Here is a 27,432-nt window from a genome sequence, read left to right as displayed (position 1 = left end):
TGAAGCTGTGGGGATCCAGAACAAAACCCAGGCCTGTTACTGGAGGGGTCCCTCTGTTACAAGAATAGTCCAGTTGTTTTCAAGCGACTGGGTCACAGGGTGAAAGGAAAAGAACTGCTCATTCAGGTCTCGGGTTGACAAATTTTAAGAGGCCCTGGCCAAGTGGGTTGTTGTGGAGGGGAGTTGGGTTGGCTGTCTTTGTCTTCAAGTCCCTGAAATTCTGGATATAGGCTCTCAACCCTTTATATTGATGTTTCTGTGTAGCTCGATGGGTAGAGCAACACACTAACACTATCCATTCCCTAAAGATGGCTATCTATAACACTATTTCTACTCTGTTTTCCTCCTAATGGCATGACAACAGCGACCGAAGTCTGGTCTGTCCTATGGGTTGGGTTCCATCTCTTTACTTGACTTTCACTTCCTATCTCTCTCTTCGTCTTTTTATTTTGCTCTTTCTCACCTCTCATCTCGCTTCCTGTCTCTATGTCTCGGTCTTGCATTATTTCCTTCCTTCCGCTCTCTTTTCTCCACCTCTCGATCTCTACCATGTCTTCCCTGGCTTTCTTTTCTCTTTCTCTCTTTCTCTCTCTCCTCCTGTGTCGCCAGGCCAGAGCATAACTTATGGACCGGTTCCCCCGAAGATCACTGGCATGCTAATTGTCCGTCGCGTGTGTAACCAGAGATCTGTTGCTGCCGTTTATACCTGCCTGGTGACACCCCAGGGTCAGCCGGGCTGTCTCTGCAGTAACACGGGGCGGGTCAAAGGTCATCAGTGAAAGGTCGGAGAGCAGATTTTACATTCGGTAGTCAGTGCAGCTGAAAGTGTTTCTGTGTGGAAAAAGACAAATTTTCCAGCTTTTTGATTCAATTCCAACCAAAGTTTTCCTTTTTGGAGATCGATGGGGAAAATGTTTTCAGCCTCGTTTCCCGTGCTAGACTGAGGTCATTCAGAGGAAAAACAGGAGCTCTGAGGTATTTCAACAACGCCAGTGTCTAGAGTTGCAGCATATGTATAACCTATAACACACACATGCACACACACACACACTCATACAAACATGCTGTAGGTCAGGCCCTGTCAGGACAGACGATGAGAATAGGGAGCAGCTGCAAGTGCTAATGTGGTCAAGGCATGGTGTGTGTGTGTTTGTGTGTGTGTGTGTGTGTGTGTGTGTGTGTGTGTGTGTGTGTGTACAGTAAGTGGTAAACGCCCTCCTACCCCTCTTGAGTACCCATTCGCCTGCCTGACGCCCGGCTCTGTGTCGGTGTCATCGCCATATCACCTCTTCTCTCCCACTCGCTAACATTTAGTTGGTGGAGAACACACCGGTGAGTCTAGAAGCACTATGGGTATTGTATGTGTGTGTGTGTGTGTGTGTGTGTGTGTTTGGTGAGAGATCCAGGCCTTTAGTCTGCATGCGTGTGGTTTGATGTTTAAGACTAGGGGCAACTGATTGATCATCACATCCACAGAACAGGTGTGTGTGTGTGTGTGTGTGTGTGTGTTTTCATGTTTGTTTGTCTTGCTCAGGTGTTGGGCCTGAATAACCATACCAGTAATGACAAACAGTGAGTGTGTGTGTGTGTGTGTGTGTGTGTTGGGGGGTGTTGATGCACAGGTGGTCTGTTTGGGTGGCCTGCACTGATGTGAGACCCCACATATACACACACACACACGCACTCACCCTGTGGTGAAAGGAGTGAAAGGGAAGGTGTGTGTGTGAGTATGTGTGTGTGTGTGTGCATTTTTCAACTGCAGCAGATGAAATGAAATGAACTCGTTTTAAAATGTACTCTTTAAAATCCACTGTCTTTAAAATTGCATAGTATATGATGATCATATACTGATTACTTGTACAGTGTTGTGTGTGTGTGTGTGTGTGTGTGTGTGTGTGTGCAACACTTATTAAGTAAGCCTACTTCCTTATTTAACACACTTACTGAACTAGTGTAGTACTGATAGTGGGCTTGGGGCAGGCTGACAATTTTCAGTGTATTGATTAGGATCCTGTTTGTTTTGCTGTTGCAGTTAGTAACCAAATGCTAGTTAGGACACCACACTCTATAACTGATATGTCAATATGTCGGGTGATTGTACAAGATGGCGAATATTATGTTTTTATTTTGTATTAGCTTTTATTATAGTGTTGTGTCTCGCTGTTTTGTTTGTTGCTGCTGCAGTTGGATTTCCCTCTAGGATAAATATAGTACTTATGTATCTATCTGTCTATTCTATGTCCGTCTAATATATTTAATCTATCTATTTTACTAGTCACATCTGCTGACAGTCTGTGATTGCCCTCTGCATGTTGCAGTCACTATTGATTGATATTCAACAAGCACAGCAAAAAAGCTATCAGTGTAGTTCACACCCAACTGTGTATAGCCTAGGTTTTCTGTGCATTAATACTGTCATATTCAACTTATTCTAGGTAGGCTAGCAGCCTATACTGCACATTCATTGAACTCAGTGTCAGGAGCTTCCTTTATATACATATACACACAGAAATATATAGATATATTTTTTTATTTTTCCTTTATTTAAGCAGGAAGTCTCATTGAGATCAAGATCTGTTTTCTAAGAGAGACCTGCTAACAGAACAGTTATAAAAAAGACATGCAAGTTCATTCAAACATTACACAGCAACAATCAGCAAGCAAACAAAAATCAGTGGAAACAGTTACAGTCAGTGTTAGAAAAATCATGGATGAAGAATTTGAACTTTTCTAAAGAAACAAGGAATTCTAATTTCAAAGACCTTTGCAAATCATTCCATTTGTAAGGCGCAGAGTATCGAAAACCATTTTAGCCAAGATCTGTATTTACATGTGGAATATCTAAGATTAAGTAATCCTGAGACCTGGTCCCATATTTACTGGCTTTAACTGTGATTAGAGATAGAGTGATTAGATATAGTGCGTATCATTGCTGTCAGGTGAATTCCTCATATCCAAAATGTTAACTTTTAAGGAACTAAGAGAAACAGCCTTGTTGTTAGCTTGCTGCCAATGCATTCTTCACATTATAGTGGTTTTGAAAGGGTTTCATAAACCCAATAAGTTGTTTCTCAACCCAGAGGACCGTGTAATCCTTCCTTCAACATGAAAATGAGGTTTTCACACGACAACAACAATATGTAGAAATGTCATAAGTTCTGTGTTCATATCCGTGAGGTCTGGGTTAGACTGCATTCATGGCACAACTTTGGGATTCCTTGTCAGTGGGAGGAATGGCATCTCTGCTCCAGTGAGAGTTGGTTGATCAGAGGCTTATGAAATGTCTGGCAATGTGTACTATCCTTTTATTTGTTGCAAGTGTAATTTTGCTCTCTTTTCTCATCTTTGCCAACAAAACAGTGAAGCGGGTGAGGATGGCAGCAGGTAGCTTTTGATGTTGGTTTGGAAGTCAGACCATGTCCAGTTGTTTTCTTCACCCTATTTTTTCCAGCTCACTGATGTTTGTGTGTGTGTGAATCAAAACTGCACTGAAAATGTGTCATTGTAATAGTACAATCCAGAACCACACTGAATTACTTTAATCTCCATGCGTTTTTGCCGCGAGATCCTTGCGTAGAACTCTGCTACGTAGTTTGCAGCAACATAAAAGCAATATGGATTAAGTGTTGTTGCTGCGTAACATCATGACAAAACTACACAACAGATGGTGTTCAGATTTGATTCATTTTGAAGCCAGATACCAATGTGTTTTTATTGAAGCTGTCCATAGTCACTGTTTTGCGCCGCTATTCATTCATACATTAATTTTCTACTTATTGTTTCACATAGACAAACACACTCCAGCTCACATTCACACCCATGGGCCATTTGGAGCCAAGATTAGAACCCAGGACCTTCTTGCTGTGAGGCAACAGTTAACTGTGCAAACCACTGGGCCACCATGCCACCCTCTTGGCATTTTCATGCCAAAAAATTACAAGAATTCAGTGTTTCCCCCAGAATTATATTCTTGTCAGGGTGGGAAAGCCTCTGAAACAGCATTTAGGCCATCATGGGACACTAAAACTCTCCATTGAAATGCAGACTAATAGAACTGTTTTAGGGTTAGCAGCTCCTCAGGGCAGGGTGACCCACCACACCTATTCAGTGAATTAACGTGTTCACTGAAAATAAAATGTCAGGAGCCATTTTTAACCCAAGGAGTGAGGGATGAGTGTGTACCCCGCTGGTGGTGTCCAGTGTGTGTTTATAATAGAGGGTGTGCTCTGCTCACTGGATTGGCTCTGCTGTCCCCAAAAAGCCTTTTGACATGTTTTGTCTCCAGACTGAAAAGACTATTCTCTTCTATTCGCCTTTTTCTTCTCTCTTCTCTCCGCTAGACGTCCTTTATTGTGGATCCTCTGTCCTGTGTGACCCCCTAACACAGAGAGGTAAGACCACACACACACGCACACACACACACACACACACACACACAGACAGTTTTAGGTGAGGATGCAGTAGTGCCACAAGTCTGCACAGTGCATTTCTATGTATTTTGTACAATTAAGCATTTAACCTGTTTTCTTTCTAAATTCTTCCTCAAACCAACGTGTGTGTGTGTGTGTGCAGAGCAGTGTGCGTTGTTTGTGTGTTTGTTTCCGTAACGCTCAGCAAATGGCAGCCATAATAAAACACCATGGTGCTACAGTGGCCTGCATCACCACCCACTGAACACACATTCACTCTACTGTATGTCTCTATTTCTTCTAGCTCTCTCTCTCTCTCTGTCTCTGTCTCTCTCTCATTTTCTTTCTCTCTCTCTCTCTATTTTTGGCCTTTCAATAGCTGAGCTCTGTAAGGAAAGGCTCTTCCACCACTAGAACACTTTATAACTCCTCTGTCAGTCACTATAGCTGTGCAGTTTCCAGCCTACATTTTCAAAAGAGTATGTTTTTTTTTTTTTCGTTTCAAAATGCTCCATATCCACTGGAAAGAAATGTATCAGTTCACTGCTCACCATTCAAAAACACAATTGATTTATCTGATAGAAAGGTCTTTAGTACCATAGCAGCAATCATTTTGTAAGTAGTGTGGAGTGGTAAAGTGTATTACAGTAATATCATTACTTTTCCCAGTAACAAGTAGTGTAACAACTTACTATTTCAATATGAGTAATAATGTTAGCTACCAGTCAAACCAAATAAGTTATGTTATCACCCTCTCTAAATATCTTAGTATCTAAATACCTTTTCCTCATGATAGGCATTGTCCTCTCATACTAACTTAAGTAACTAGCTAGATGAGAATTGGGAGAAGAGTTGACTTTCTCTGGAGAGGATGCAGTCGCCAGAGTCGGGGTTGTAACACACAACTAATGTATCAAACAGTGTCCCAAATTACTCCTGTCAGGGAGTTGTAAGTATATAGTAAGTTATAACAACTTTGTTTTACGAAACCCTTTCAAAACGCCATTGGATAACCTCAAAACTACATGGTGGTCAAGCTGAAAACAAGGCTGTTTTTGTTAGTTGACATTTTGGAGATAGGAGGTTTTCACAGGACAGCGACGTCAGCTTATGCGATTCGTCAGCTGTTGCATAATCAAAACAATATTCTGGGGGCGTCCCGGTGGCTCAGTGGTCTAGGCCTTGGACCATGTCACCGTACTTTTGAAATGAGTAAGGAATAATATGTTGTGTTTTTTTTTTTTTTAGTAACGAGTCCAAGACCGTTTGCGAGAGAAGAGTTATAATGGAGTAAAAAAAAAAAAAAAAAAAGGGGGCTCGGATGAAAGGCTTTTTCGGACCCCGCGGTTCGGGAAAACAGCAGCCGAGCTGTTCCTAGCCATCCGACATAGCTGGGGGTAATTGCAGGAAGGCTAATTATATCTGAGAGGGTTTGAAACGTTGGCGAGTTAAAACGGGAAGCGAGGCTCACGGACCAAATGTTCCTCCGTGTCAGCTCTACAGAGACAGACAGACACACAGACAGACAGACACGCAGACAGACAGAGTGTAGTTAACACCAAGGCCAGGCTGGAAATAACGACTTACTCACAGTAACTGGGATCCAAACCGGCAAACTATTACTTCATTTCCTGTAATTCACCATCTCATCCAATAGGCTTTGACTCTCAGCCACTGGGCAACGCCATGTGGAGCAGTCGCAGGTTAAGTGCAGGGGGCAAAAACATTGGCATGGCTGTCAGTGTGAGTCGTCTACAAAGCACAGATGGTTTAGAACAAAGATAGTTACACATGCACTTGACTGACTGGCACCAACTGCCTCTGGTGTGTGTGTGTGTGTGTGTGTAAGAGAGAGAGAGGGAGAGGCAGAGAGAAAAAAAGTGGACAGGGGGAGACGAGGGAGGGAGCAAGGAAGAGAGAGAGAGCATTGTACAAGACGACAAGAGTGAAAGGGAAGGAGGCAATGCAAGTGTGCGTGTGTGAGAGAGAGAGAAAGAGAGGGAGAGAGAGAGAGCGTTGTGACAGCTGTACGAAGATGTAAGGGAATGCGAGAGAGTGTGAGTGTGTGTGAGAGAGAGAGAGAGAGAGAGCGACAGTGAAAGAAAATGTTCTTGAAAGGAGGAATCCTTCTTTTGTCCGGATGAAGCATGAAGTCTCCTGGGAAGCTCTTAAATCCTCTCTGGAATGTGTGTGTATGTGTGTGTGAGTGAGTGTGTGTGTGTGTGTGTGTGTGTGTGCGTGCAGGGGAAACGTATCTACTACTTGGAGTGTGCGTGTGTGTGTTTAGGGGGTTGGCATGTCACTGCGTTCATACAAGGAATCCAAATATTTGCAGGTGTGTGCGCGTGTGTGTGGAGGGGGGTGGGTATGACCGTTACCATGGCGACTGACTATCCTCTTATGTCACCTGACAGTTGTGGCTGACAGTCTGGCTAGCTACAACTCTTTCTTTCTTTCTTTCTCTCTCTCTCTCTCTCTCTCCCCCTCTCCCTCTGTGCCCTTGTTAAGTTCTCCGAATGCCAGACTCCAGATCGGGTTTCATCAGCTGCTGTCATTAATGGATTTATTTACCAAGCGCCTCAACTCATCTTCCTAGTGATGACTGTCAAGACTGTCTCGCGTGTGTGTGTGTGTGTGTGTGTGTGTGTGCATGCAGCTGTGTGTCAAACTGTAACTATGGAATCTAAAATTAGGAGGAGATGAAAAGAGAATTGTGGAAATACTAGCTGCGGTTACATAAGACATGTTTTTTCATGCGGCATGAAATCAGTTTGATTGAAAATTCACACGCAAGTATTTACATGAGTGTGCGTTCACATGCTCCAATGTACTGTATGTAATCACAATAAAAGTTCCTGATTATAAAAGGTTTAACAGCCCCTTCATTGAGATAATAGAACACTTGGATGGATGAGTTTCTGTGCCGTGTCTCCGTCTCCTGCAGGATGGTGATGGAGGAGGGGGGCCAGAGAGACAGAGGGAGGGGGGCTACGGCGACGGCGGGGGGAGGCGAGAGCAGGCAGATCCTCGCCGAGCTGGGTGAGTGACCTTTGACCCCCCTGATAGGACCCTCCTCCTGATCCTCAAGCTGGATCACAGTGTCGGAATACCCGTGCCACTTACGGACGCTTATCTGATTGCAGTTTCTGAGGTTTTGAGGAAAAACATCAATTATCTCTCCATGAAAACAGAGAGGCGGCACTTTTCAGCACTTCTTTCTCTCCGGCTTCTTCATTCATTTGCTTAATGAAGTCAGCGTGAAAGTACATGAGAGGGGAAGCGCACTCCAAAGCCACCTTCTGTTTTCACGTACAGTCTATGGAAGGGAGATCATGTCTTTTCTCCTCAAAACCACAGGCACTGGAATCAAGTGTCATCCATAATTAAAGCAGGTATTCAACACTGCGCTCCAGCAAGCTGAAGCAGGAACCACCCTCCGCCCTAACGTCTTATTAAGATTTATTGAAGGGACCCGGTGTAAGACTTCCTGGCAAGAGAGGTAAATTATAACAATTTTGAAAAGAGAACCCATTTAAATTGTTTAACTACAACTTTAAGATCAAGTCTAAATGATCTGTATTATGGAATGTTGGACAAAGACTTTTCCGTTGTTCCACTTTGATAGAAACGGCTATTTTTAAACAAATGAAAAACTAAAAACAAATGAATTTCGAACTAATTTTGTAGCACAAGAAAATGTGCAAAAAGTCAATGGGGATTAATACAACTGATCCTTGACTGGGTTCCAGGGGTGCACATCAAAATGAAGTATAGTTTATTACATGATTATTTCATTCACTTGAACTTAGCAAGTGTGTGAACTCTGTATTTAGGCTTCTAAAATAGCCATGTTCTGACCTCATTTGAAATGCCAAATACAACGCAGGATCCCGGGATTACATTGAAGAAAGTGCGTCATTCTCTGTGGTGCAAAATGTTTTCAAAAACATAATTATATCATCCCGGCCATGCCAGCACTCTCATGCGAGGAGGAAGCATTATCTGTCCCAGCAGTGATTATGGCGGATGGTACATAAGATTCATGAGTCATGAGATTGGTTCTGTTATTAATGCCTAATGGTCTAGCAGAGTCTCTCTTGTTTTTCGTCACAGTGGAGCAGAACTTCGATGCGATCCGGCTCTCCACGTATCGAACGGCCTGCAAGCTGAGATTCATACAGAAGAGATGCAACTGTAAGTCATTCACCGCCAGCGTGGCATCTGGTTGCACCGGTTACGAAAAGGATGATATGACATTTTATGAGTTTTAGTCTTTTATTGCATTGTGTGGAAAATGGCCAGTCAGCATTGATAGCATCAGTTAACAGAGGTGCCAGTACAGGTGTAGCAAGTCACAGAACAAGTCACAAATGTAGTGGAGAAAAATAAGACAAAATATGCTACCATGTCCTTTAGAAGTGTTTAAATCAAGTGACTTTATATTGATACTACAATGCAGTTTCACCCAAACAGGTAAAACTGCATTGTAAAGAAATTCAATTATCTCACCCCACGCCACATTTTTCACTTGTTTAAAGGAAAACAAGATTTAAAAATTGAAACACTAGACTAAACTAGACTTAAGATAGATATTGTTGTTCAGTGTCACCTCTGTGTCGCACTATTTCATGTTTCCACTGTTTTCTTCATCCATCACCTCCCCACCTCTCTCTCTGTTCTGCCATCCATCCATCCATCCATCCATCCATCCATCACCCCCCCCCCAAGTGCATTTGATCGACGTGTACAACGTGATCGAGGCGGTGCGGGACGCCGGTCTGAACGCCGTGGAGCTGAACGCCGGCATCTCGGTGACCAGGCTGGAGAACCTGGTGTCCTCCCTGTTCAACCAGCTCAGCAAGCGCCTGCCCACCACTCACACCATCGACCCCCGCGAGAGCACCGCCCTGCTGGTCGAGTTCATACTGGCCGCCGTTGACAGGTAGCTACATATAGTCAGTTTTCCTTTTTTCCCCCCTGTGATACTCTATCTGTGTTTGTCTTTTTGCTCAACCCCGTAACAAGGGACACACATACTAAGGTGACGGTGAAATATACTACAGCATAATGTGTGTGTGTGTGTGTGTGTGTTTCAGTGAGCCAGACAGCCGCCTGACAGTGCACTCTGTGAAGGCGATGCTGGCCATGCTGTGTGGAGGGAAGCTGGTGGACAAGCTCCGCTGTGAGTACCAAGACTGACACCATCAACAGGACCAGGGCTGACAAAGATACTCTTAAAATTGTATCTGTTACTGATCACTAATCACTAAAGAGTAACATAATCCAAATGAAAGGAAAATCATTGGATCCTGTTGCTGCATTACATATCATCATTTTGATGTTATTTTGTGATGAAGTATTGTAATTTACTTTTTTGGTGTCACTTTCCCTCAACCTGCCTCGACTGCTTCTACTTCAGTTAGTAGGCAGTTGAAACAGTGATTGGCGGATTACCAATGATCTATTTAGAGTGTTTATTCAGTGGCTGATGGATCAGATTAGGGTTCACCCCTAATCTGATCCATAAAAAAAAAAAAAAAAAAAAAAAATACACCACCAAACAATACAATAGAGCCACAAATGCAAAGTAGATCACCAATAGCTGTTTTTAACAGTGTTGAAGTGTTTTAGGATGGATTTTTCCTTTAATATTTCAGCTCTGCAATCTGATTGGTTTCCATAACTTTTAGGTTACTTGGCATCCAAGATCCATAGAATTTGAAGTTAAACACTTTATTCCAGTTTACAGACTAAGTGGAATCATATTATCATCAATATGTGCTAATATTACAAGATGTTACTGTTATACAATATCAGTGACATGAAAAAATCTACTGTTTCATACTTGCAATAACACAACTTTAAGAAGACAGTATACATATATACTATATTTTAAGATTCTTCTGTTGTCAGTTCCACTATTTTAACCTTCTTTTAATCAACATTTCAGCAAGTATGGAGATGTATACGTGTTACAGAAGGGCCACCTTGTGGAAAAGGCATGTAAATGCTGCTTTTTGCTTATGTTAATTTACCTGTGTGTGTGTGTGTGTGTGTGTGTGTGTGTGTGTGTAGATGTGTTTTCTCAGGTGTCCGACTCCAGCGGGGTACTGGTACAGTCCAAGTTTGACAGCTTCCTGAGGGAGGCTCTCAAGCTGCCCACCGCCGTGCACGAGGGTCCGTCCTTCGGCTACACACACACCTCGGCCCGCTCCTGCTTCCCGCAACAGGTACACACACATTGTTGGTTGCGTTATGTGTAGTACTCCCCATTTCCCTTCTTCTCATTTATATTCTGTTGTTCTTTCCTGTATCCTATTATCTGCTGCTGCAACGACCCAATGTGTGCTTTTGTCTTGTGTTGTTGTTGTTGTGTAGAAGAGGGTGATGCTGAACATGTTCCTGGACATCGTAGCCGACCCTCCTCCTCAGTGTCTCGTCTGGCTGCCTCTGATGCACCGCATGGCCAATGTAGAGCATGGTAAACACACACACACACACACACACACGGAGACATACACACAGACCTAAACGCAAATGCACAAATACATAGACATACACTCTCTCTCTCTCTCTCTCTCTCTCAGTCTATCACCCGGTGTCGTGCTCCTATTGTCGTGGCAACGGTATGACGGGCTTCCGCTATCGCTGCCTCCGTTGCCGTGGTTACCAGCTCTGCCAGAACTGCTTCTGGCGCGGCAACACCAGCGGCTCCCATAGCAGCCAGCATCAGATGAAGGAGCACTCGTCCTGGGTGAGTCGCCGTGTGTTTACGCCTTGTTCACACCAGAGGGCACTGTGTGTGTGTGTGTGTGTGTGTGTGTGTGTGTTCATGTTCAAGTTCATTTATTTTTATAGCCCTTCATCACAAACATGTCTCAAAGGACTGTACAGAGAATGCGCTGACCTAGATCTAACTGATCAACAATCAATCATAGAACAGAATGATGTAACACAGACTCAATGCAATGCCCCATATATAGAGTAAAGGTCAGCAATGGTGATGAGAAATATTCAAATTCATATTCAAGCAGACAGGCAATAAAATGCACAATGAAAACACATGACAAATCACCACTTTATATCCTGTACAGACAAACAGCAGTTGATGAGATCAGACAGGGAGCCAGTAGTTCAATATAGCTGGGTTTCTATCCAAGTATATCTGTCCAGCACGACCTCCCAGAAATATCACAGCAGTGTCTCTCCCATCCCTAAGTCTCCATCAAGCTCCCTGTGTCCTGGAGGAGATAGTGTTTCACATTTAGTCCTCTATCTGTCCCCTAGATGGTGTCCCTATGAAGTTTCTTAAAGAGGTATTAGTCTTAGTCTTGACCCCTTGTCTCCTGCAGACTACAGGCCCATCTCCAAACTGCCCTCTTTTATCCAAGGTGTTAGAAAAAGTTGTCTCAATCCCATTCATATAATATATGAGTCAAAGTAATATCTTTGAGAAATTCCAGTCTGGTTTTAGAGCACTTCAGAGCACAGAGGCTCTCCTCAGAGTCTCCTGAGGAGAGCAGCAGATGCAGCAGATGTTCCATTTGAATTCTTTTAGATCTGAGTGCCTTACTGTACTGATACTGTAGACCATACCATTTTATTAGACCACTTGAGAAACTTGTGTGGTGTCAGGTACAAAGCACTGCACTGGTTCAACTCCTATCTCTCCAATAGAATGTCCACTTTCAAGATAGGCAACTTATCCTCATCCCCAGCAGACATTACATGTGGGGTCCCACAGGGTTCAGTTTTGGGCCCCATCTTATTTTCTATTCACATGCTTCCACTTGGACATATTATCTGCAAACAAAACTGTTATACTGACGACACACAGTTATATCTGCCTGTAAAACCTAATGACTCTACCTCAGTCAAAAGTGTCTCTTATCTTCCAGTTGTACAGAATGCAGCATCTGGTATTCTTACTGGAACAAAAAGAAAAGATCACATCACCTCGATTTTAGCATCTTTGCATTGGTTACCTGTTTGAGAATTGGGAATTTGAGTTTGAGAATTGATTTTAAGATTTGATGACATTGACACTGATCCCATTTAAGGCATGGATGGGTATTGTTTAACAGCTGGATGGAAGAATGGCTTATGGTGCAATAAAAAGTTGCTCATCCCTGCAAAATGCAAATGTATCCTTTAGTAGGTTAACCGGAAATGAAATGTAACGAAACACACTCTGGGCCATAATGGCAAAATTGGCCATCTATTATAGTAAGATAGAAAGGAGCAATCTGAATAGCTGCATAGCAGTTTATAGATTCATGTTGGGTAAAGACTTATTTCATCCACACATTTATATCTTTGCAAAAGTGCCATATGTTTCTGCAGGACATCAGCAATCAGTTTCTGAACTTTGGTCTGACGTTTGTGTGTGTGTGTGTGTGTGCGTGTGTGCGTGTGCGTGTGTGTGTAGAAGTCGCCGGTGGTGAAGCTGGGCCGAGCCCTGAGCAGGACCCTGGGGTGTGTATCGTCCCGAGAGCCCCCCCACCCCCTCTACCCGGAGGAGCCTGAGAGGACCCTCAACCTGGCTAATATAGTGTAAAGACCCTGCAACACACACACACACACACTCACACTTTTAACAATAACCAATAATGGTATTTTGAGACTCAGTGGAGATGGAACAGATGTAAGTATTACCTCTTTCCCATATGACATGAATGCTGCATTGCTAGTAAAGCTTATGGGTATTGCAGTAGTTAGTAATGGGAATGTGAGTGCCTGAGTGAGTGACAGAGGTTGAACTGTTCCTAATCAGAGACGATTACAGCCACACAATGAAATGTTTCTCCACACTAGTACTACTTGATACCGTTTCTGTCAATGATCGCCAATAGAATTCCACTGAATGGTTGGTTAGCATGGGGAAAAAAAACATACCGGCTGTATAGCCAAGCGGCTCGGTGGCTCCGCCCCTTTGTGGTCGGAGCCACAGTGTTTGATTTTCCCAACAACGGCAGACTGGGTCAGCGCAGACCTCCGAGCACTAGGCTCACACACTCCGCACACAGGGCCTGCACTTAGCACAGAGGTGAGTATGCGTAGCGCTCGTTCCTCTTCTTAACTCTCGTTTCTCTTTGCGTTTCTCTCCGTTTCTGTCTTCCTGCGGGTCTGCGTTCAGGTCTTTTTCTTTCTTTCCCTCTCTCCTTCCTTCTCTCTCTCTCTCTCTCTGGTGATCTTTGCCCTGTCTGTGTTTGCTCAGGCCGGTAGAATTCACTGTTGCATGAATGCACTCAGAAACACGTGAGAGTGTGTGACTGTGTGTGTGTGTGAGAGAGAGAGAGGGAGTGTGTGTGTGTGTGAGTGTGAGTGTGTGTTTTCTGACAGGCAGACCTGCGTTTTAGTGATTTTGTTGTTTGTATCGTTATTAGTTTTTAGCTCAGTTAATCACATAAGTCTGATTCGTTTTGTGTGTGTGTGTGTGTGTGTGTGTGTGCGTGCAGCCCCGCCCGCCCGGTTGGGAACACCAGTGAGGCCATGTTGCTGTCCCCAGCAGCCCCAGGCTCCCCCAAGAGGTAAGGACCAGCCTGAGGAATGGAAAAACCCCAGATTTTTTTCTGTCTTTTTTTTTTTTTTTTTTATATCTCATTGAAAGTAAACGCAAATGACAATTACGACACTAGAGAATACAAAATACAAAATATATACATTTCCATCAGGTATGCAGGGTGTGCAAAAGGAAGGGAAATGAATGAAACTTATGAAATACATACATGAAAATATATAATAATAATAATATATAATATATGTCCTGTCTGTTTGCTGTTCAGCTTGGCAGCCGCTCAGCGCATGAACGAGGAACACGCTCTGATCGCCGCCTACGTCAATCGCCTGCAGACCAGCCCACGGTGAGGGAGGACAGGGGGTGTGTGTGTGTGTGTGTGTGTGATGGAAAAGCCTGGGTATGGCATGGTGTGGCACTCGCCAGTCAGTCTTATTTGGAAGCCGTATAAAAGAAATCCCATCGGGGAGCGTTCAGGGCCAGTGTTCCCTCTTAGCTGATAGTTTGCAGGTTGAGCTGTCTCGCTCCATTTGTCAGATGGTTCAACAACTGTTCTTGTTTGTCAGTTCATTAAACCCTAAGCTACAGCACAATTCCTGCATCCAGTATCATTTACCACCAAATCTTTTAAACCTGTTTATATCGACTAAACTGGGGTCAAATGGAGCAACAACTGACGACTGACAAGATGTTATTATTTGGTTAATGTGATAAATTATTAGATGTAGGTCACCAAACCAGAGGAATTTTAATCTGATTTTTAAGGGCGTTGTGGTCCTTCTCGAGGGTAATGCGATTGAAATATGAAATAGAACATTTGCATTGCATATTGCCAAACAAACCCTCAATTTCTACCACGAAGATTTGTCTTAACTTCTTCACCACTGTTGGAAACCGGTGGCTTCCAGAAGAAGCTGGTGTCGTTTTCCTCCCTCTGTTCCCCCCCGACCAGTCCCGTCTTCTACCCCCTCCTTTTGTTTTGAGTTTTTTTTTTTTTTTTTTTTTTGCCATATCGGTTGTTTTTGTTGCTGACATCGTGGTTCGTGTGGGTTCGGCGTTTTAAGTTCGACTGCTGGCTGCGGCGTGCAAACATTTTTCTACCGCTTCAGGCTCCGTGCTCAGTTGTTTTCGGATGGGAAAAACCGCTCCAGAACGCACTGGAAAGAATCCCCCCCCCCCCCCCCCCCCCGGTCACAGGCTCCCACATATTGCCTACTGTGGCCCGCGGAGACAGTAGTCGCATTCGCAACTCATCGAAAAATAATTTGAACCGGACGAAATCTAAAAAAATACTGGGAATTTTTGTGCCCCCTCATTTTTAATTTGACAGGTATTTTTTTATAAACTACTACTAAAAAAGCACTGCAACTGCACTTTTTCATGGCTTTTTGAGTTTGACACCATTTTATTAAAATGCTAATCCGGTGTTCCATATTGGCTATCGTCCACATCATTTATCATGAGTCTTTTTTTTTGCTGAGATTTCTGCTCTCCATGTATTTCAGCGGTGTGGTGGACAGTCCCGGCAGGCAAGACGAGGAGCACAAACTGATCGCCCGCTACGCCTCCCGACTAGCAGACACCGACAACACAGGAGTGAGTCCTCAGCCCCCCCCCCCCCCCCCCGCTCTCACACACACATTAACCCACAAATACATGCCCACCGACATTACATGCCCTCTGTGCCAGAGCTCTGACTGAATGTTGAACGATCTCCCTCTGACCTTGAAGGCCCATAACTAATTTCAAGTGTAAAACATTTGCTTAATATAAATACTAAAGTCCCAAATTTGCCAAACATTATCAGTGTATTTCCAGCTTGTTTCAAATGCAGATAAAAGATTCATCGACATGTTTATTGTTTATTGTTCATTCACATGGCTAGAAGCCACATTTGAACGACAACAGAATTGGACATTGGATTTTCCTAAACCATCTACAATATGTAGCAAGTGGGAAAGATCTGATGGACTGGGTGGAATGGATTTCCACTGATTAACTGTGGCTTGGTGCCCTATCTGGACAGAATCATGATGCCCTGTTTATCTGCATGGGCATGTGTCAGGAGTAAATGTGATGTATGGACTACTTTAGTCTTCTACTTATTCAGCGGTTTGACATAACCTGCTCCCCTCAGTATATTATTGTCCATATCAAATTTAGTCTCTATAAAAAAACAGCATTCAGGTTCAGTTTGAGCAGAGCACAAAATCTTAGAATGACTTATGAATGTTTCAGTTTGCAGATATGAAGATGGAAAAAAGTCAAATTACTGTCTGTCACATGGCTAAATCCCTCCTGCAGGCAAAAACAAGATTGTGCCAAGTTGATTAATTTTCATCAGTATGGAGTGGCAGACAGCTAGTTCCAGCAAGTTCGGCTTGATACTATTCACCGCCTTTGCAAACATTCAAACACTCAGCTGCATCTAGGCTGTGGTGAAGGCATCCAGAGTGCATCGTGAACGCTGCACATGCTGAATAAATGAACAGGAATTTCTGATAGCGCTCTGAATTTAAGAGTTCAGTTTGGAGTTAAATCTTGCACTTTCAGTGCCAATTTACCAACACACCCTGCATTGTTCACAAATGTTGTTCACTTCCAAATGATCAAGTCATGGCCAGTTCAAAGGGAGGGATCTAAAGAAGTTCTGAAACTTGTGTGTGTGTTTGTGTGTGTGTGTGTGTGTGTGTGTGTGTGTGTGTTTCAGGAGAGGGCGATACCTAGCCGGAGCATCAACTTTGACGTGAATAAACAGCAGAGGGAGCTCATCGCTCAGCTGGAGTGCAAAAACAGGTAGAAATGGGTCAAATGGCGGATGGGCTTTTGAATGGAATTATGAATTTTAAGTGAACCCCACGTATTGTTGCTTGTGCTTATCTAAGTCTTTGTGTGTGTAGGTGTGTATATGTGTGTATAGGTGTATGTATACTGAGGGGTTAGTACAGTAGGATTTCCAGGGCCTCTGACAAGACACCATTGGTCCATTTTGACATAACTTGGAGAGACAATGCATCAATGCTCTGTGTTCCAGGGTTTAAAAAGATACACAAGTTGTCCTCATAGGGGCGCTATAATTAAAGGTCAAAATTTAGAGCTCTGAAAGGCCCCAACTCCTACACTCTAAGTCCGATTGACCCAAAACTTGCTACACACATCCAACTATCCTTAGTCTACAACTTTGCCTCTGACCACCCATTATCCGTCATGTTAGATTTTCAACCATTTTACATTTTTTTGGAAAAACTGTTTTTCCCCAAGATTACATAAATGCCAAAAAGTCCGTGGCTTAGCACATATTTGGCCCGAAAATTTGTATTTAGAATTTAAATATATTAAAATTTATATTTACCACAAGTGTTGAATAATGTCTGTCATGTTTTGTCCGCAAGACAAGCTGGGGACACACTACACGACTTTAAGCTTGTATCCAGAAATTGGCATCACGATTTTCAAGATCGCCGCAAGTCTGTGGCAGTCGTACAGACGATCTTGTAGTGTGTGTGTGTGAGTTTTTACGAAAATTCTTTCCTTGACCGTCACGATTGTTTTTATCCAACTGGTCGCCAAGTGTGTGTTCCCCAAAATCCAACTCGCTTTAGTGTATGTGCCTCAGTACAAAGGCCCCAAAAAAATCAGCAAAAGCCAGCCGTCAGGTGTGTGCGATGTGCAGTCTTATCATCAGTCTGTTCAGTTTCCCCGGCCTCAGCCGACCACTGTGTTTTCCATTTCCCACAGAGAGATCTTGGCAGAGATCAGCCGCCTGCGTACGGAGCACGAGGCGGCGTGCCAGCCCAGCCCGGAGAAGGGCAGCACCAACCCGACTCTGCTGGCCGAGCTCCGCCTGCTCAGGTAAATACCGCCTGGGTCACCGCCTCCTCCAGAGACCAGGCTGCCCAGGAGCGCCACTGGAACTAGCTCGACATACTACATACTATCCATTTTTTTTTTTTTTTTTTTTTTTTTTTTTTTTTACCTCATCTCAAAAATCTGGGCACGCATTTGCACAAAACTTGGTATGAAGGGTGGTTATGGGCCAAGGAAGAACTGATTAACTTTTCGTGTCGATTGCAGAGTGTTGTCAGACATGGCGGAGGTCTGCGCTCTACTGGGCACATTTCTTAGTTTACTAGAGCTTTGGGTCCAACCCTTTTCCCTAGTCAAACTCACCCCTGATTAAAATTGACCTAAAACAGCACAGAGAAAAAGAACTGAAATATTGTGTAATATTTTACCATCATTAAATCATAAATACATTCATTTGAGACTATATAATATAATTGCCGTAAACAAATGAGAACATCACCGAGGAGATTGTCAGCCTCTACCAGCCTCTACACTGCATTTTCCACTACTAGAATCTGCCGTATGGCTTTGCAGCACAAAGGGATATTTGCAGTTTCTGGCAAGGGCAGATGGTGGAAGTGAAAAGCTGATGGAAAAATCACTTCCAACATGTTGATCCTCTTCAGTAAAGACGAAGAGGAGGGGGAAGGGGGGACAGTAAGCAGCGTGGTTTATGGGAAATGTGGTCTTAATTTTGAGAAAGAGTAGCACTGACAATACGATTGGTGTGAGAAAGTGGTTACCAGTCTTCTCCACCAGAGTCTCAGTTGTTTACGGTAATTATAGCAAGTTACCACAGTTAATTTGATAATGGTATAGGCCTGCTATTGATTAACAGTGCTACATGTAGAATGTTTAAGTCATGAAAGTCACTATATGTACTGCATATTCCTTAGTAAGGAAATGACACAACCAGAGTTTGAGTTCAAGCGAGTTTGAGTTCAGACTCCAACTAGAAGGTTCATACTCGAAAAACCCATACAGAGTGTCTCATCTCTAAATACTCAGAACAGAGTCCCCTTCCACCAGTAATCTGTTCACCTTTCCACCCTGTTTATCTATGTGAAGAGCAGATATCAGACGCGTGGTTTCTCTGGTAGACCTATTTCTAGGTCATATCCTCCCTTTAGAGCTTCTTCTTGGAGTTGGTGGTTTTGTCAGTGCAAAAGCAGTGCAAATGTCACAGTGGAAGCAAACCTCTTATAAAAAAAAAAGAGTCTGCAAATGTCATACATGATGCAGATATAATTCTAACTGGCCTTGTACGTATTTGGGACGTTATATCAATCCCGATGTTGAAGCTATACAGCGGGAGCATGATGATTCAAAGCTGGATCGGTGACTCAGGCTCTTCTTTCACTTGTTTACCTTCTCGTTTACCCCACAATGTGAAGGGGAGCCAAGCAGGGAAGCGGGGAAAAAACATTGTCGACTCCCATCCTGGTTTGGTGAACCAGCTCTAAACATCCAATTCATATTTTTGTTAGTCTGTCGAGATGTTGACTCTTACATATTTGCCTGTTTCTGCTGCCAGCAGACTCTGAAATGGTAAGAACCTACGTGTGCAGTGTGTTTTTTTTTATTTTTTTTTATTTTTTTATATCTTCAGTAATGTGACAGTAATGGAAGGTGGGTGTGTGTGTTGCAGACAGAGGAAAGACGAGCTGGAGCAGAGGATGTCGTCCCTGCAGGAGAGCAGGAGGGAGCTGATGGTACAGCTGGAGGGACTGATGAAGCTCCTCAAGGTGACACACACACACACACACACACACACTGGCCTAGCATAGGTGTCAGCATGCTGTGAGTACTGTCACACACTAGAGGGCAATAGTTTCCCCTTTCCTCCACACCTCTGTCCTCTCCTACTCTATCAGTCCTACACAGGGTTTCCTTTCCCCTCCGCATGCCCTTCTGTTATTTCTTCCTTCTGATTTTTGCCACTTCAGTTTCTGACTTCACCTGACCTCTTCTTTTCCGTGCTTTCCTCCCCTCTTTGTTTTCCGTCTGTCCCATGCCCCCTAGGATGAGGAACAGCGACAGGCAGTAAGTTTTTCCCCTCTTGCCGGTTTCACAGTGCTGTAAACAATGTATTAACGTGGGGACGCACACCTAACTGACACTCCCGCTGAATCTTTCTATCTCCAAAAAAAAAAAAAAAAAAAAATAGTCAACTTTTCCTAGCGACAGGTCATTTTTTTTTTCTGAACAAACCTCACCCCCGTCCTCCTCCCAGGCGCAGGCAGCTGGCTCCGCCCAGGCCTCTCCCTCTCGGCCGGTCCCGGCGAGCGCCCGCCCGGCAGGCCCCTCCCCTCCCCAGGCGCACGCGTACCCGCCCCAGGACTCCCTCGCCGGGGTCGGGGGCGACGTGCAGGAGGCTTTCGCCCAGGGTAAGGCCCGGAGGATTTGGAATATATATACGAAAGACCCGTAACTGTACGTACGTATCGAGGCCCGATGGGCTGCTTCCGCCGGGCCTCACACAAGAACCTGACACACACACACACACGGGCTTGATCTTTGGTTTGAGACGGTCCTGTCATTCACCCAAGTTTTCCTCACGCTCTGATGGAGGCTTACTAGGGCTTTGTGATGGTTGCAGGCCCTTCAATGGAAATAGTGCAATGTCGTAATCCGCCACTTCAACTCTTATTTGCGGGATGTGAGTCCTTTAACTCCGTTTTGGGGATCTTCTACGGAGTTCATATTTTTTTTGTTGTCGTTCCAGCCCTCCCCATGAAGACGTCTATTGTTTGAGCGCAATTTTCTTTCTCCCCTAGTATGATTTTGGTTTAGTCACGGGGGTTTAAGACGATGTACAGTGAACTCAGTGAATTCAGCGGGGACCGTCCCTTCACATCTCATCAACATAAGGGTATTTTTTTTTTTGTTCTCTTTCGAGACACACGGGAGAGATGGTTTTGGCGGGATCCAGTCCTCGAGCAGCAGGGTTTACATGTGGTTCCACTACGCCGACTCTCAAAAATCTCGTCTCTCTTTATGGTTTCGTGCTTTCATATATACGGAATCAATGTGTGCTGCAGTTGTTTTTCACCAAAACATGACTTGTCTGTGACCATTTTAGGAAGAACCTTGCTATACACTTCAGGTTCAAAGAAAAAAAACAAGAAATATTGTAGTTATTTTAAATCTCAGAACTATCCACCGTTTCATTTTCGCTGCTGATTCATTTCAGATGAAAAAACTCAAACAAATCTATTACATGATTGTTGCATTTCCATTTCAACAGTTTATCCGCGTGTATTTATTCCATTTATAAATAATCACCCCCTTTCACAACAACAAAGGCTGCAGTTTCCAACCAATGTTTCTGATTAGTTTCACCTTATTAGCAGTTCATGGTACATTGTGAAATCCCTGACATGCCTATAATACACATCACTCAACAAGAAACACAGTCCAGGAAGTAGGCCATCAGGCGAGGCCACGCAGCGAGCTGTGTTACCATAAAGCGAGAGATGTTTGCTAAAAAAAGATCCGCCACATATGGGAAACTTTTGGTGGTACATTATGTAAATGAAGGTGCTGCAAAGCTCACAGCATTTGGCATTCATCAACTTCTAAGCTGTATGTCTGTCTCATGGAGTCTTTTGTGTTCTTATACATTTGAGATGTGCAGGATAAAGTTACTTTTAAAAGCGATCTGTTATACTTACCTTAAAAGTAACTAGTTGCCTTAGAAAATGACTCTATTAAAGGTAACTTTTTAGAGTACTTTTATATTCCTCACTTCCAAGAAATGGTGTAGCAATATGGCTTGTGCTGCCAGGTGTTCTGTCCAGTATCGTTTTAAAATGCAACGCAAGGCTGTTGCTGATTTTATTTTTATTTTAACAGGAAGTCAGTCTCATTCATATCAAGCAGACTTCGATTGTGTTGCTTCAATTCACAGAACGTTATCTGCATGAGATGCTGCGGGATTGTCATTTTCATGCTTTCTTTTTCGTTTGCGCTAACAGAAATTCCACTAAAAACATATATATAACAACATTATAATCTCAAAAAGTAATTTATGACGGATTATGGGAATTAAAAAAATAACATGTTGAGTTACTAGTTACCACAAAAAAGTCGACATACAATGGATATAAGCAGTAATGCTGTTAAAAAGCAAATGATGGCTAAGTCTGAATGAACAATATGATCTGTCAGAAGGCAGTAGGCCTATAGCAAACTCACAGCCTAAAATGAGTTTGGCTAAAGCAAAGCATAGACAACTCATCACCATGTCTGCCTCAAGATCCTTCAAAATCCTGTTAAATTCCCCAAGAGACCCGCTGTTCAAGTTTGAAACCACTCTGTAATGAGATCTATGCAGAGAGGAGCAGAGCACATTAAAGACCTCGGTCTCTTCTCCTTGTTCTCCCTCTGCCCCTCTTTTTGCTTTTGCATCTCTCATTTTTTTTCCTCTTTCTCCTCCTCCCTCGTCCTCGTCCCTGTTCTCCAGGTCCCAGGAGGAACCTGAGGAACGACCTTCTGGTAGCAGCGGACTCTATCACCAACACCATGTCCTCGCTGGTCAAAGAGCTCCACTCCGGTACATAGACACACACACACACACACACACACACTTGCTCAGTATCCTATAGAAGGCTGCCAGTACCATCCTAGCTACCAAAAAGAGTATGAAAAAGACAGAGTTGGATAGGATTTTTTTTCTTCTGGATACAGACAATATTTACAGAGTCACTGAGATTTGTTCCGGCACACATTCACAAACCTCCCTCAACTCTTCACCCTCCTTTTCTGACTAGATGATGGGCGGGAGGAAGAGGAGAGGCTGCTGAACGGGAAGGACAGAGGTAAGCGCGTGTGTGTGTGTCTGTATCTGTACTCACCATCGACCCCGACAATGGACGCGACTGTTCTCCGAGCATCGTTTTTGAGCCGATTATTCCTGTCGTCTTTCAAGTAAAAGTTGTAAAGAACTGGGAAGCTTTGAATAGCCGGAATCAACTTCCCATCCATTTTGCACTTGCCAGGCGAAACTGTTGTTCATGAAATGATATCAGTGGGGAAACAAGGAAGCGCCGAAATCCGATCGTCCAGTGACAGCGCAAAGTCCGGCCGTGGCCAACTTTTCTCAGCCAGAACGTTTGTTGGCCCTCCACACATTGGAGTTTCCCTGGTTACTGAGGTCTATAGGTGAATTGTTGTGATGCTTACAGTGTGAACGCAGGGTACACCTCTCCACTGAAAGCCATACTGTACTAATGAAACTGTTTCAGGTGGGTCAGCAGCTCCTTAAGGCAGAGTGAGGCAGGTTTCACTGCAGCTTTTACAGACTGTTGAGTAAAATCCTCCCACCGCACACTGGAAGGATTTCTCTGGTCAGACATCTGAAAATAATAATAATAATGAAAATATATCGACTAGCTGTGGTAAGGGAGGAACACACCGACTGGTATCCGATTTCCAATTTCTAATAAAAAGCCAATATATCAGTTTAACCCTAGCCTTCATTTTCTTATATGTGGTTGCTTGAAATTTTTGTTGATATTGGAATCGAAATTCTGCTGTTGCTCTCATTGGAAGTCATAAAATGTAAATGCATTTGTGTTAGTGGGTTTGGGTGCATGTCTCTGTTTCTGTGTGCACACGTACACACTCCCTCTATTACACCGCCTATCCCAGCCTCTCTCGTCTGTGGGCTTGTAGCAAGCCTCATTAGCATGCCGTCTCATTAGCCATGCTTTATGGAGCCCCTCCTCTTTTACGAGGGGGACCGCTTGCCGCGAGGAAGCGGTGGAACTACTTCCTGGTCTGCTCCCTGAACACTCATTAGAGGTCTAACCTGCGCTGCTAACCCACCGACCCCTAAACTGTCAGACAGGTGGCCCGGGTTCAGCCCCGCTCGGGTCGTCAAGTTCAAACAAACGCTGCTGCATTAAGAATGTTCACATTCGTTTGTCAGAAATCATAAATGTAGTATACAGGCCCTTGTCTTTTCTCTGGCGTTAGTCATTCTGCCTCGCACCTGCCAAGTACACTCGACTTTATACTTCTATGAGCTGCTAAGGGAGCCGGTCTGCTTCTCATTATGGTCTCTGGCAGATCGCTGTAGCACTTGTTTTACTTTCAGAACTGAACCTTCTCTCTCTCTGTTTAGCAGGTTAAAGTGAACGCAGGACAAACAGTAACAGTAAGTAATGTCGTGCAATCTCACACATTTTTATAGCATGATAACTTGTATAGCACTGTTGTTATACATGTTTGTTAATACCAATGTATTACTAAATTGAAACCCTAACTCTTCATGTATTAGTATTATAATGGGCATGTATAATGGTAACACTTAATGTAAAGTGTTACTGTACTTACCAACTGAAACAGTGTTTTCTAGTAGTATTAACCAGTTGAAAACGGTATTTTCATGTCTCTGATTTTTCCCATTTGACATGAATGCAGCATGTAAAAGTGACTATTAGCTGCTTAGGTTCACTGGTTGTCTGACTGAGCTGTCAATCTCTCCTCAGGCAGAGTGATGCCACTCCACTGGAGCTTTCATCACGGCCAAAGAAGACTGACCCCACTGGGATAATATATATATATATATATGTGTATATGTATTCATCGTTAGCCAATGGGATTAGAGCTCCACTGCCAATCAACCAATCACAATGCTGGACACCAAACGACCCCTGGGTCCCTACTGATGTATAGCTGTGATTCTGTGTTTGTCTTGTCACTGTTTCAACGTGGTTGTACTTTGTTTTGATCTTGTTTTGATTTGATCGTACCTAGCTATATGAGGAATCTGAAACCTACTGATTTGTGCTGTCGTGTGTGCGCCGCATTTCGAGCTGCGAGAGGGTTCAGCAAGTGAGAGGGACGCCGTGAAGAGACAGAAAGACTTAGGGAACGAGTGAAAGATTAATAATGTGCAGAGAAGTAGGCTTGGGCCGATAATATCGCGATGTTTCGTGAATATCGCGATATTATCCGCCGTTCCGAATACCTATATTTTGGATATAGATATACAGAAAAGTGTCAGGGCTGAGATATTGCATCACAGAGGAGAGTGAAAGAGGAGAAAAATAGAAGGTCAGCGGATGAAAAGGACGAGACTTGAGTTGCGACTTTTACGTTTCCTGTAATCGGCACTGTGTGCTTAGTATTTATTGCTTTGCTTCGGTTTTGCTTTGATTTGATTTTTGCCGTTTATCCATTGGGTTTTAGTGGAGCCAGCGACGCGTGTGAGTGTGTGGTCAGGCCCTGCTGAGACGATAAGCTTTAATGGGACTTTTTTTTTTTTTATGCTGCATCCGGCCCAGTCCCCCGGCTGAGGCTGAGGCTGAGGCGCTGCGGAGTGGAAAGTAGAAATCCCCGTCCTTTCCAGGTCACTGATACCTGGATGAGATTAGTGCCACGGGTGCTGGTATGATAGCAGCTCAGGTTGTCCGGGCCTCTGCAGTGGGACTACAGTCAAAGAGGAGCTATCTGATTACTGTGGCGTGTGTGTGTGTATGCGTGCGTGTGTGTGTGTGAGAGAGAGAGAGAGAATGTAAAAGCCTATGCTTCGACAGGGTCACTTCTAGCGATGCTGCCTTTTCAAGCTGGGCAGGGGATTGTGGGAGTTGAAGTACTGTACCAGTTGTTTTACCACAGCCCTCCAGTTCTCTGTGGATGTTGTGGGCAGGCCGGTATAGCATGTTTTAGGTGCTACCCCCCTCCCCGCAATGACCCCCCCAGCACCACCCCTTCCTGTCGCCCCAACCAATAGAGATTGATATTTATATGCAAACCCAACAGGACCCAACTGGACCTACTGGGCTTGTGTCAGATCAGGCTGAGTTTTTTTCATGTAACTGCTGGGATTTAAATATTTTTATTAGCATTTTGTCATGCAACACTTCTTAGCTTTAGTTGGTTCGGGGCTGACAGAAAGCTGTACCTTTCTGGATCGGTCTGGGTTAGACAGGCCCTCCACAGAACGGCCAGTGTCTGACTGACAAGCGGGGACTGGGATGATCATTTGTTTTCAGTACGCTGAATGACTGACTGACTGAATTACTGATTTAATGAATGACTGAGTTCATGATTCGATGCGTGCGTGAAAGAGAGAGGGAAATCAAGACTGACAGGACAGACGCATCCTGACATCAAACTGTAAACACTTTCAGCTCCCATGCTGCTGGAGTTTGACGGTGCGAGTGAAAAGTGTGGATCTGTGTTTCATCTACAATAAATATTATTTAACATCAACCGCCGTGTTTTTGCTGTCTCTGTGGCTGCTGGTCAGTTAAAACCGAGTAGGCCAACACAAAAGGCCGGGCAGGCCGACAACACAATAACAGGGTGATGTAAAATGACATGAAATTTCCATGACGTTCCATAACTTATGTCAGAGCGCTCCCATGATCTGAACATTTTATGGTTTGTTCATGTTAATGTTTTCAGTCTGGTTTCCACTTCAGTTGGGTGGAAAACCGTCTAATGCAGTGAAAGTGTGAAACAAGTTGGAAAAGTCTGTTATATTCCTTTAAAGTGGCCCATTTGTAAAATTCCCAGATATTCCCTGACTTCCCCAGAGAATTTACCAAATTCCCTGGCTTTCCCTGTCTGGAATACAACCTCTACATTTCATCATATTCCAGAAAGTGACCCGGCAATTAAGAAACTAAAAGGGAAATACAAGAGAAAGTCAAGAGAAATCTGAGACATACATGGAAAGTGAGGGCATGAATACATTGAAAGTGTTTGAAGTCATTTAATTCTGGGCTAATATTGATTTTTTTTCGGGGGGCTACTATGGAAGGAGGCGTATCTTAACAAAATGTCTCCTATTTTTAGGCCACTAACCCACTGGCCTACAAAATTCAGCCATATTAGGAATGTGAGGAACGCTGGGATAGTACAACAAAGCCAGTAGCTTCACACAAAAAATCACGAGTTTCCACCACAAACCATTCAGAGTCATTTGGAGACACATTTGTACATCTTCCTATGAGCCAGCTTTGGGTCATGACCCAGTTTCTATACATGCAGACTCCAGAAAAGACACGGACTTCAGAAACACACATTGATTTCTCCAGCATGTAAGACTTTTTTTTTTTTTTTTTTAACTTTCCCCCTGTTTGTGTCCTCATTAGTATGGATGAGCTGCTCTCACTTTTCCCATGAGCTTCCTTCAGAGGTCATGACTCTGTGTGTGTGAGGGAGAGAGAGAGTGTGTGTGTGTGTGCAAGGTGGGGGTGTAAACTATAGACTGAAGAAAGCTCTTTGAGGTTTTCTGTTGTCCGTGACCTCACAGACTGCTATAAATAACTGCCCCCCCTCACACACACACACACACACACACACACACTACCTACTGTTATTACCCTATACGGCAGAGTTTTTTCTTCTTTTTCCTCTCAGACACCAAACTGAGTGAATTTAACCTTATTCCTAAAACTCCGAGTCATGAACACAAACTAGTAGAGATCCACCATAATCAGATTCATAATCGATTTTAGGTCCTTAATTCATCCATAATTTAAGTTACAGTGAGTTATAGTGATTTTCACAGTTTTCCATCTCCATCTGTTGATAAACACACAGCAAACCAAAACATCTCTCCACATACACACACATACATGTAGGTGGAGAGAGTAATATGTGAGAAAAAGTTGGGATTGGTCCCTCACTCAAAACACAACA

The 27,432-nt window shown here is 43.7% G+C and overlaps 1 protein-coding gene across 2 annotated transcripts in view; it reads left to right on the top strand.

Annotated features, from left to right (window-relative positions):
* The window catches only part of LOC139655126 (dystrobrevin beta-like), a 28,117-nt gene extending 2,129 nt beyond the window's left edge, over positions 1 to 25,988 (top strand). Inside the window, exons 2-21 of one of the 2 annotated variants that reach the window (XM_071532440.1) lie at positions 7,354 to 7,448; positions 8,523 to 8,603; positions 9,138 to 9,351; positions 9,506 to 9,591; positions 10,485 to 10,639; positions 10,788 to 10,890; positions 10,997 to 11,163; positions 12,838 to 12,962; positions 13,868 to 13,939; positions 14,195 to 14,272; positions 15,432 to 15,533; positions 16,654 to 16,722; positions 17,665 to 17,778; positions 19,421 to 19,517; positions 19,795 to 19,815; positions 20,006 to 20,159; positions 22,238 to 22,327; positions 22,545 to 22,592; positions 23,903 to 23,932; positions 24,267 to 25,988. In XM_071532440.1, the coding sequence (XP_071388541.1) occupies positions 7,355 to 7,448; positions 8,523 to 8,603; positions 9,138 to 9,351; positions 9,506 to 9,591; positions 10,485 to 10,639; positions 10,788 to 10,890; positions 10,997 to 11,163; positions 12,838 to 12,962; positions 13,868 to 13,939; positions 14,195 to 14,272; positions 15,432 to 15,533; positions 16,654 to 16,722; positions 17,665 to 17,778; positions 19,421 to 19,517; positions 19,795 to 19,815; positions 20,006 to 20,159; positions 22,238 to 22,327; positions 22,545 to 22,592; positions 23,903 to 23,907 (1,875 nt within the window). In that variant the 5' untranslated portion in view covers position 7,354 and the 3' untranslated portion in view covers positions 23,908 to 23,932; positions 24,267 to 25,988. Of the gene's footprint in view, positions 1 to 7,353; positions 7,449 to 8,522; positions 8,604 to 9,137; positions 9,352 to 9,505; positions 9,592 to 10,484; positions 10,640 to 10,787; positions 10,891 to 10,996; positions 11,164 to 12,837; positions 12,963 to 13,867; positions 13,940 to 14,194; positions 14,273 to 15,431; positions 15,534 to 16,636; positions 16,723 to 17,664; positions 17,779 to 19,420; positions 19,518 to 19,794; positions 19,816 to 20,005; positions 20,160 to 22,237; positions 22,328 to 22,544; positions 22,593 to 23,899; positions 23,933 to 24,266 lie in introns of those variants that run through there. The other variant, XM_071532441.1, reaches the window with a different exon arrangement.
* Positions 25,989 to 27,432: the final 1,444 nt, after the last annotated feature.

Source organism: Centroberyx affinis, unplaced genomic scaffold (assembly GCF_046629955.1).
Source record: "Centroberyx affinis isolate AG114_WGS23_722 - 3 ecotype Tasmania unplaced genomic scaffold, CSIRO-AGI_Caff_v1 ptg002190l_1, whole genome shotgun sequence".
NCBI classification, from domain to species: domain Eukaryota; kingdom Metazoa; phylum Chordata; class Actinopteri; order Beryciformes; family Berycidae; genus Centroberyx; species Centroberyx affinis.
Note: the sequence above shows the minus strand (reverse complement) of the source record. Positions and strands in the feature narration are given on the sequence as shown.